The 11,127-nt window shown below is 45.8% G+C and overlaps 1 protein-coding gene across 2 annotated transcripts; it reads right to left on the bottom strand.

Annotated features, from left to right (window-relative positions):
• Positions 1-1,797: 1,797 nt before the first annotated feature.
• Positions 1,798-9,376, bottom strand: LOC138755035 (zinc finger protein 383-like). 2 transcript variants are annotated; one of them, XM_069920208.1, is made up of 2 exons: positions 9,152-9,376; positions 1,798-4,018 (listed from the first exon to the last, which is right to left on the bottom strand). In XM_069920208.1, the coding sequence occupies exon 2, from the start codon at positions 3,512-3,514 to the stop codon at positions 2,672-2,674; it is 843 nt and encodes a 280-aa protein (XP_069776309.1). In that variant the 5' UTR covers positions 3,515-4,018; positions 9,152-9,376; the 3' UTR covers positions 1,798-2,671. The 2 variants fall into 2 exon arrangements, with proteins under 2 accessions (XP_069776309.1, XP_069776310.1); XM_069920209.1 differs by lacking the exon at positions 9,152-9,376 and adding an exon at positions 7,750-8,329.
• Positions 9,377-11,127: the final 1,751 nt, after the last annotated feature.

Below are 11,127 nucleotides of genomic sequence, written 5' to 3' on the forward strand. Positions count from 1 at the left end.
GGGTGTTGGGTTTTTCCTCCTTTGCCTTTTGTCAGTGAGGTGGGCTCTGCGGTCTTCTTCAAAGGAGGCTGCTGCCCGCCAAACTGTGAGGCGCCAAGATGCACGGTTTGAGGCGTTATCAGCCCACTGGCGGTGGTCAATGTGGCAGGCACCAAGAGATTTCTTTAGGCAGTCCTTGTACCTTTTCTTTGGTGCACCTCTGTCACGGTGGCCAGTGGAGAGCTCGCCATATAATACGATCTTGGGAAGGCGATGGTCCTCCATTCTGGAGACGTGACCCATCCAGCGCAGCTGGATCTTCAGCAGCGTGGACTCGATGCTGTCGACCTCTGCCATCTCGAGTACCTCGACGTTAGGGGTGTGAGCGCTCCAATGGATGTTGAGGATGGAGCGGAGACAACGCTGGTGGAAGCGTTCTAGGAGCCGTAGGTGGTGCCGGTAGAGGACCCATGATTCGGAGCCGAACAGGAGTGTGGGTATGACAACGGCTCTGTATACGCTTATCTTTGTGAGGTTTTTCAGTTGGTTGTTTTTCCAGACTCTTTTGTGTAGTCTTCCAAAGGCGCTATTTGCCTTGGCGAGTCTGTTGTCTATCTCATTGTCGATCCTTGCATCTGATGAAATGGTGCAGCCGAGATAGGTAAACTGGTTGACCGTTTTGAGTTTTGTGTGCCCGATGGAGATGTGGGGGGGCTGGTAGTCATGGTGGGGAGCTGGCTGATGGAGGACCTCAGTTTTCTTCAGGCTGACTTCCAGGCCAAACATTTTGGCAGTTTCCGCAAAGCAGGACGTCAAGCGCTGAAGAGCTGGCTCTGAATGGGCAACTAAAGCGGCATCATCTGCAAAGAGTAGTTCACGGACAAGTTTCTCTTGTGTCTTGGTGTGAGCTTGCAGGCGCCTCAGATTGAAGAGACTGCCATCCGTGCGGTACCGGATGTAAACAGCGTCTTCATTGTTGGGGTCTTTCTCTCTAGGGCTATGTCATTCACCGTGTCAGTCATGCCCTGTGTTGACAACTCCTCAAACTTAGATCACAGCCCACCACAGGCCGTTTAACCCACGATGTTGTGCTGACCTATAGAGACCTACTGAACATACCCTACCTCATACCCATAACCTTCTATTTTCTTTGTATCCATGTGTCTGTTTTAAAAAAAAACCTTTTAAATGTCCCTATTGTACCACCCCGGCAATGCATTCCAGACCCCTACCATTGTGTTTTAAAAAAACTTACTCGCTGAATATTCCTCCCCTCACCTTGTACAGACATCCTCTGGTGTTTGCTAGTCTCTCTCCACAAAAAAAGGTGCTGTCTGTCCACCCCAGCTCTGCCTCTTATAATTTTGTGAACCTCTATTATGACAATCGTCATCCTTCTCTGATCCATAAACAAATCCCCTGATTCTGGCAACCTTGCCTCCAATCCAGGCAACATCCTGGAAAATCTACTCTGCACTCCCTCCATCTTTCTTGTAATGAGATAACAAGAACTGAACACAATATTCCAAGTGAGGTCTAACCAGTTTTCTAAAGCTGCAACATTGCCTCACGATTCTTGAACTCACTCCCCCGACCAAAACACCATAATCCTTCTTAACTGTGCAGCAACCTTGAAAGATGTATGGATTTGGACCCCAAGTCCCTCTGTTCTTCCACACTGTTAAGAATCCTGTCATTAACCACATTCTCTTCCTTCAAGTTTGATCTTCCCAAACACTGATGTGGATTGAACTCCATCTGTCAATTTTCCACCCAACTCTGCATCCTGTCGATATATTGTTGGCAGCTACAACAATGTGTAGCCAGGAGTGGCTAACCTTTTAATTTTTAAATTAGACTTACAGCACATTAACAGGCCACTTCAGCCCACGAGGACATACCCGGGGTGTAGATTAATTGGGCAGCACTGACTTGTGGACCAGAGTGACCTGTTATCGTGCTGTATGTCTAAATTTATAATTAAAAGGTTGGCCACCCCTCTTGTACATAATCCACAATACAACCAACCTTCATATGAAGAGTTAAATGCCATTTGCCAGTTTTGGCCCATCTTCCCAACTAATCTGCATCCTGCTGTAGATATCCTGTTCTCTTTTGTGACAGCTTTTAACTCTTCAATCTGGTAAATGTATTTTTATCTTCACCTAATGATCTGACCTCCACTATCCTATGGAGCAGGAAATACCAGCGGTTTCAATTTTTAAAATACATTTCTGTTAATTTTAGAGATACAGCACGGTAACAGGCCCTTTCGGCCCACGAGCCCATGCTGCCCAAATACACCCAATTAACCTACAATCCATGTATGCTTTTGGAGGTTGGGAGGAAACCAGAACACCCAGAGGAAACCCAAACATGCAACAGGGAGAACAGACAACTCCTTACAAACAGCAGTGGGTTCGAACCCATGTCCCTAATTTGATTTAAAATGTAAATACACTTAAATACTGAACATATGACAGATTTAAACATTGCCCCCCGACATGAACCCACTGGTAGTTCATCAAGTTGAATGACCGAGTGAATCCTTTCCCACACACTGCACAGGTGAAGGGCCTCTCGCCAGTTTGAACACGCCGGTGGGTCAACAAGTTGGACAATCAATTGAACCCCAAGCTACACTTGTGGCAGGTAAAGAGCCTGTCGCTGATGCAGAGGTGCCAGTAGGTTATCAGGTGGAAACATTTGGCAAACCCCAGGCTGTACTTGGGTTAGGTGCAAGGCCTGTTGCGGTGTGGATCCGCCAGTGGGACTTTAGGTTAGAAGAATGGGCGAAGCACTTGCCACACTCAGAACAGGTGAAGGGCTTCTCCCCAGTGTGAACCCGCCGATGGGAATTCAGGTTAGAAGACTGGGTGAAGCCCTTGCCGCACTCGGAGCACATGAAGGGCATCTCCCTGTTGTGGATCCGCTGGTGGGTCAGCAAGTCCGATGATCGATTGAATCCCTTGCCGCACTCAGGGCAGGTGAAGGGCTTCTCCCCTGTGTGGATCCGCCAGTGGGATTTCAGGCCAGAGGAATGGGTGAACCCCTTGCCACACTCAGGGCAGGTGAAGGACCACTCACCAGTGTGAACCTGCCGGTGAGTCAGCAAATCACACGATCCACAGAACCCTTTACCACACTCAGGGCAGATGAAGGGCCTATCCCTGGTGTGGATCCGCTGGTGGGTCTTCAGATCAGAGGGCTGAGTGAAGCTCTTGCCGCACTCAGGGCAGGTGAAGGGCCTCTCCCCAGTGTGGATACGCTGGTGGGTTAGCAAGTCTGATGATCGACGGAACCTCTTGCCACACTCAGGGCAGGTGAAAGGTCTCTCCCCGGTGTGGATCAGCCGGTGGGACTTCAAGTCAGAGGACTGAGTAAAACCCTTGCCGCACTCAGGACAGGTGAAGGGCCTCTCACCCGTGTGGATCCGCCAATGGGACTTCAGGTAAGAGGACTTAGTGAAGCCCTTCCCACACTCCAAGCATGTTAACAGGCATTCTCTGGTGTGGGCCCGCTGGTGGGCACTCATTTCAGAAGGCAGAGTGGACCCTCCAGGTTTCGGTTAGCATGTGCTCTTGATGCATCAAATCGTAGGTGGAAAGAACATGGTGTTTGCTCATGGTTCATCCAACTACTTCCAGGTAAAATCCAACTAATCCTGAAGCAAAAATTTCAGTCTGGGTCAGAAAATTGTTTTTCAAGCATCAAGAGCGATCGATCACTTTTATCAGAAAATATTTGCTCACTCCTTCAGCGATGTGGAAAATAAATTATTTGGCTTCACCCCTGTTTAGTTCATCAAAGCCTCTCAGAGGATGTGTTTCCCTCGGTGACTGCGCAACTGGCCAAAATTCCTTAGTCAGTGGTCCTTAACACTCTTATTCTGGGGTGTGAATCTCACTGCCTTGCCGGTCACACTGTGGCTTGTAATCTCTTCTCAGAAATAAAACACGCAAGCATCTCCTCTTCGTTGAAGTGACTGGTGCTAACGTTGCCTTTCATTCCGATCCACAACTCATCTCTTTTTATCACCCTGCAAAACAAGTGTACCCATGTCATTATTCAGAGAAAGGTGCAAGGTCAGCTATTGGGTGTATTCCCACCTCAGTCAGGAAGTTGGGACTTTATAGGCGTTAATTGAACCAAGAATGAATCAGAAATGTAATGAGAGTTTTGTAAAAGGACCTAACCTGAAACATTTGCCTTGGATGTGACCTGACCTGACCCACTAACTCCCTGCAACTCAAAATTCCAGCATCTGCAGTTTTTGTGTTCTTCTACAGAGGGTTTTATTTATGGAATTAAATTTAGTTCATTTTCTGTTTTTAATCTCAGTCCCAACTGAAGCAGTTCCCTCAACAATGTGAATGTCGGCAAGGTCTGGAAAGCCAATCAGCTCCAAATCCATTCACATGCATTTCTCAATTCACTCGGCTGACAGACAGGGAGAGGGCTTCCCCCATCACTTCAGTGGTTTTTCTCTTCTAGCCTCCACCATTTCCGACACCTACTACTAGACACTCACCACTAAGACAAACTGTATTCCCTCTCCTCCCCTCACTGCCTTCCACAGGGACCACTCCCTCCGTGACTCCCTTGTCCCCTCCTCCTTCCCCACCAATCATCCCCTTCGTACCTACCCCTGTGATGGGCAGGAGACTCTCCACTAGCATCCACACCTTCTCCCCAAAATCATCATTTTGGCCCCAATCCTTCTAAGTGAAGCAACATTTCACTTGTGAATCTGCAGGGGTCATCTACTGCATCCAATGCTTACACTATGGTCTCCTCTACATCAGAGACTGGACGCAGACTGGGAGATCACTTTGTTGAGCACCTTGGTTCTGTCTGTCAGTGGTCATCAGTTTCTTTTTTGTAATATTTTATTTAAATTTTATATGACAAATATGGAATCAAGAAGAACAAAAAATATGAATAGAGTAAAATAATAATCTTTGATACACGATGGCTATAATCCCCATCTCCCCCCCCCTTGAAAAGTGGATAAAATAAATAAGCCCCAAAGAAAGAAATGAAGAGATGAAATAAAATAGAAGAAAAAAAGGAAAAATGTTTTGTCGGGAATCCGACAACTATCCCACAATTTCAAAATTTACTTTGAACTCGGGGGGGGGGGGGGAGCATTGTGGTAGTATTAGCATGGGTCTCGTGGTTGAGATGGGGGCAATTAAAAATCTGCATCTGCATTTTGGAAATATGGCTGCCATATTTGTAAGGACACATTCTACCTACTTATTTCTCAGGTTATATGTAATCTTCTCAAGGGGACACCACTATGCATTTCCGAATTCCAACGGGCTAAACCTAGATGGGAATCAGACTTCCAAGTAACCACGATACATCTCCTGGCCACTGCCAATGGAATCTTAACAAATATTATTTAATGTTGGGACTCTCATTTTAGGTCTTTTAGCAGCAATATTTCCCAATAAGAATAATTCAGGGTTCTGTGGAAATTGGATTCTTGTCATTTGCTCTAAGAATTGCCTCAGATCTATCCCAAAGGGATTTACCTTGGAGCATGCCCAAGTTGGATGTAGAAAAGTTCCGATCTCCTCACAACACCTAAATCATTAATCCGAAACATCTGATTTAAATGTATTTACCTTTTGCGGTGTGATACAGCTGGTACAAAATGTTATATTGCACCAATCTGATTCTTACATTTGTTGTATTTGCCACATAATCCCAGCATAGATCAGACCAGTTTTGATCACCCATACTTCCATTTAAGTCCGATTCCCATCTCCGTGTACTTCTGAATCCCCTGTTTGGTGGTTCCCATTTGCAGTGGTAAATACATTGCTGAAGTAAATTTCTTTGTGTTTCCCTTTTGAACCAGAATCTCCACATCACTACACTTTGTTTATCCTTTAAGTATGCTCTTAATGGGAAATAGCAGAATATTGTATGATTAGCAACACCAAACATGTTTTTTAATGTTCAAATAACATGTTGCCCCTGCCCATGACAATCCTCGATAAATCTGATCCCTTAGTCCATTCTGAGCGTGGGGTGTTTTTGGAGATATTCCCCCACGTTTTACTCCAGATGTTAATTAAATGTTTCAACAAGGGGGCTTCTTTCTCACCTGGCAATAATTTTGAATCCCATTTGTATACAAAATCTTCTGCTATCTTCTCTCCCACTTTATACAGTTCTATTTTTACCCATGAAGACTTATCTCCTCCCTCATATACGGAGGGAAGGAATTTAGTTTGGGCTGCCCAATAACCATTTTTTAAAATTTGGAAGCTGTAAACCTCCCAACTCATATTTCCATATTAATTTTTCTATGGAGATTCTGGCCATCTCACCCTTCTGTAGAAAGTTTCTGACATGTTCATTTAGTTCCTGAAAAATCCTCCGAGGTACTTATATAGGCAGTGACTGAAAGATATTGTAGCTTAGGAAATATATTTATTTTTACACAATTGACTCTGCCAACTCATGTTATTGGCAAAGACAGGAACCTGTTCAAGTCCTCTTCAACCCTTGTAACCAAGGGGAGATCATTTAATTTGTATCAATTCTGTAATTTATTATCTGTTTAAATCCCTAAATATTTTATCCCATTTGGTGGCCATTTAAATGGAGTATTTCTTTGACATTGACTATAATCCCCACCCATACGTGGCATAATTTCACTTTTATCCCTATTTATTTCATAACCCGAGACTTTTCCATTATTCTTCCAGTTTTGAGTACAATTTTTGTAATGAAGTTAGTGCTTCTACAAAGTATATCAACACATCATCTGCAAATAAATTAATTTTGTGTTCCACCTGGTTAACCCTGAATCCCTTGAGACCTGGACCTCACCGAATTGCCTCAGATAACAGTTCTATAGCCAGTATAAAAAGAGCTGGGGATAGTGGGCATCCTTGTCTGCAAAATCTAGATGGGGAATGCTGGAGAAATTTGTCCTTTAGTTACAACTTTGGCATTAGGTTCATGATATAATAAAGTCCCATTCCAATCCATCAAATACCCTTTCTGCATCCAAGGCCACAGCTACACTCAAATCACCTCTCCTTTGGGCCAGATGGATAGGACTAAGCCATCTGCTTTCATTATCAGCAGACGGTCTCTTTTTGACAAAAGCTGTTTGGTCCATATTTATTAATTTTAGAAAAGATTTCACCAGTCTATTTTATAATCCAAGTTCAATAATGAAATAGACCTATAAGATGAGTTTCAGTGGGTCTCTATCTTCTTTAGGTATTGCCATTAAAAATAATTTCAGGAGATTATGAGTCTCAACCTCCATAAAAAAAGGCCTCACAAGATCTTTATAAAATTCAGGGCGGGTGGGGGAAGCTCAATGCTCCCAAAGGGGAGAACCCCTTTAACCATAACCATATAACCATTTACGGAACGGAAACAGGCCATGTTGGCCTTTCGAGTCCGCACTGGTTCACTGATTTTGTGCGCCCTCTTCAGGCATTGGTCCCGGTAGATCTTCATTCAATTGTCGAAGCTCCTTTTCCAAATGGAGCATCTCTTTTTCTAACTCGCCACCTCCCTTGTATATTAATCCTTGAAGTATAATTTATTATTGTTCCTCTTAAATATGCTTTTAGAACATCCCATACAATAAATTATTAGTTGTTGAATTGCAGTTGGTCTCACAGATCATCTCAATTTGTCTCCTTATAAAATCACAGAAGTCTGATCTTCTCAACAGCTATGAATTAAAATCGCAATCAATATATCATGTTGTTTATCCTGTATTAAAATTACCAGAGGTGAGTGATCTGATAAAAGTCTCGCTTTGTATTCTGCTTCCATGATTCTACACTGTAATTGAGTTGATGCCAAAAACAAATCTATGCTAGAGTAGCAATCATGTTCATTAGAATAGAAAGAATAGTCCCTTTCCCTTAGTTGAAATCTTCTCCAAGCATCCATTAAATTCAATTCTCTCATTAATACCAGGGTAGATTTCACTGCCTTTGTCATAGCATCTGCTTTGCTGATTTATCAAGAACCGTATTAAAAAAAAATTTTTCAATCCCCTCCCACGAAAACGTTTCTCTGCTTTTCTGCCAATTGAAAAGTATTCATAAATAAATTTCTCATCATCAGTGTTCACTGAGTCGGTGTGGGTAGAAATCAAAAACAGGAAGGGAGTTATCACTGTGCTGTGAGTAGTCTATTGGCACTCAAATAGCCCTCAGGACACAGAAGCAGATAAGCAAGATGATTTTGGAATGGAGTTATGGGTGATTTCAACTTTCCAAATACTGACAATCACCTACCTACTGCAACAGTCCCCACACTGATCCCACTGCCCCACAACACCATATCAGTCCCCACACCCATCCTGCTGTCCCACACTCTCCCCACAGCACTGTGTCAGTCCCCAAATGGATCCTATTGTCCCACTCTCCCTGCACAGCCATGTATCAGTCCCCACACTGGTCCCACTGTCACCCCACAGCCCTGTATCAGTCTCCACTTCGATCCTACTGCCCCACACTCTCACCACAGCCACATCAGTCCCCACACCGATCCCACTGTCCCACTCCCTCCCCACAGCCCTATATCTGTCCCCACACTGATCCCACTGCCCCACTCTCCCCACAATCGTCTATCAGTCCCCACACTGATCCCACTCTCCCCACAACCGGTCTATTAGTCCCCACACTGATCCCACTCTCCCCACAACCGGTCTATTAGTCCCCACACTGATCCCACTGACCCTTTCTTCCCACAGCCCTGCACCAGTCCCCACATTGATCCTACTGCCCCACTCTCCCCAGAGCCCTGCATCAGTCCCCACACTGACCCCACAGCCCTGTATTAGTCCCCACACTGACCCCACAGCCCTGTATTAGTCCCCACACTGACCCCACAGCCCTGTATTAGTTCCCACACTGCCCCACTCTCTCCCCACAGCCCTGTATCCGTCCCCACTCTAATCCCAACCTATATCAGAACCCAAACGAATCTACGGGGTTGGGAGGGTTTAGTACTTCCTTTAGGAATATGGGTCGGTAGAACACCGAGGGCCGAAGGGCCTGTGTTGTGCTGTTCTATGATCCGAAAATGCCCCGCTTCCTGAACCCGCTCTATCGGGCCCAGACCAGGCGCCCGGGCCTTTGTAGGGCCGCCTCCACCCTCCAGAGCGAGCCCTTCCTACCAGGGCCGAACACTTCACTCGGCTGGGTCTCCTGGCGCAGCGGCCAATTCCCACGGGGAAGCAGGGCCCGAACTGGTTAAAGGCAGCGCCTGAGCTCATCAACATGATCTTCCCGATTGGGAAGAACCGGATTCGGATTCACCGAGCAGCAAAAGGAGCATCTGCTCCAGCTCCCAGATACAGGACACCTCCCCGGGGAAGCCTCTGAGCGCCTGCGCAATGACTGCTTGATCGCTGCCGCTCCTCTGATTTCCTCCGCCCCACCTACTGGGCGGTGGCTGCCCGTCACGTGATAACGTGTTCCACCCCAGGTGTGTGCGAGATTACGTCATAGGGTCACGCGTGTCTCTGAGCGCCGTTCTCTTAGCAACGGGCCAGTACCATGTTGGGGATGATATTTGCTCCGGGCGGGCGGATCGGGAGGGGAGCAGCCGGGGCTCGGGCTCGAACCCGGTACCGGCCCTTTTTGGGGTGTTACATACAGTGGAAACTTGCGACTATTTTATGCTGGAGCATGAGCACTGCAAGACCGTAAAAGCCACATCACACTTGAGTGTTGAGCATGCTCAGTGCAACAGTGTATTCATACATGATCGGCGGCCTGAGATGTAGTAAAAGTTTGTGCTGTAAACTTACAAGCTTCTCTGAGTGTTTATTAAGACCTCCGATGGTACAACTGAGGACAAAAGTGGGGCCTTGCGAAGGAGGTGGGGGTGCGCGGCCCTGGGAAGGGGGGGTGCGGCCTTGGGAAAGAGGGCGAGCAGCACCGAGGTCCGGCTGGGGTCTCATCCCCCCATAGTCGGGCCGGTGAGGGGATGGGAAAAGGAGAAGGGTCCCTGACAACGCTGTGAGCAGCGAGTGTGTCCGGCTGCAGCCCCTGACCCCCCCACCCCGGCCGCACCAATGGCAGACAGGAAACAAAGAGTTGGGATTAACAGGTCCCTTTCAGAACGGCAGGCGGTGACTTAGCGGAGTACCACAAGGCTTGGTGTTGGGACCACAGCAATTTCAATATACATTACACTGGTGGGCTGTTGGCCTAAGAATATTTTAGTGGGGCGTAGGAATATTGTGGAAAAAATTTTTAAAGTTGGTTTGAAAAAATAAACTCATTTTGTTGAATGTGTGTTTGTGATGGTTGACATACTGAATAGTTGAATGTTAAATGTGTGTTCCAGTGTATTCCCAACCTTAATTGCATTGAAATACACTTGCAATAAATAATTTAATTAAAACTTCTTTTGAATCTATAACTTATTTCCACTAATGGTGGGTCATACGTTTTTTTGAAAAATTAAAGTGGGACCTATGGCAAAAAACACTGAGGACCACTGATTTAGATGAAGGGACTAATTATAATGAGCAAATTTGCAGATGACACAAAGCTGAAATGTGAGGTGGATGTTACAAGAATGCAGGGTGACTTGGACAGGTTGGTTGAGTGGGCAAATGCCGTTTAATGTGGATAAATGTGAGGCTGTCCACTTTAGTGGCAAAAACAGGAAGGCAGATCACTATCGGAATTAATGCACATTGGTCCCTCTGCAGTTGTACAGGGCCCTGGTGAGACCTCACCCGGAGTATTGTGTGCAGTTTTGGTCTCAAAATTTAAGAAAGGACATTCTTGCTATTGAGGAAGTGCAGATGGCAGGACAGCATTATTTGAAAGATTGGAGCAACTGGGCTTGTATACACTGGAATTTACAAAGATGAAAGGGGATCTGATTGAAACATTTAAAATTATTAAAGGATTGGACACTCTAGAGTCAGTAAACACGTTCCTGATGTTGGGGGAGCCCAGAACCAGAGGCCACAGCTTAAGAATAAGGGGTAGGCTGTTTAGAACGGAGTTGAGGAAAAACTTTTTCACCCAGTGAGTTACTGATCTGTGGAAAGCTCTGCCTCAGATGGGAGTGGAGGCCAATTCTTCGGATGCTTTCAAGAAAGAGTTAGAGCTCTTAAGAATAGTGGAGTCA

The sequence above is a fragment of the Narcine bancroftii genome, chromosome 2 (assembly GCF_036971445.1).
Source record: "Narcine bancroftii isolate sNarBan1 chromosome 2, sNarBan1.hap1, whole genome shotgun sequence".
Taxonomy (NCBI): domain Eukaryota; kingdom Metazoa; phylum Chordata; class Chondrichthyes; order Torpediniformes; family Narcinidae; genus Narcine; species Narcine bancroftii.

Bases quoted from the DNA above. Each gene is read 5' to 3' on its own strand.
- LOC138755035 (XM_069920208.1), bottom strand. From the start codon at position 3,514: ATGAGTGCCCACCAGCGGGCCCACACCAGAGAATGCCTGTTAACATGC.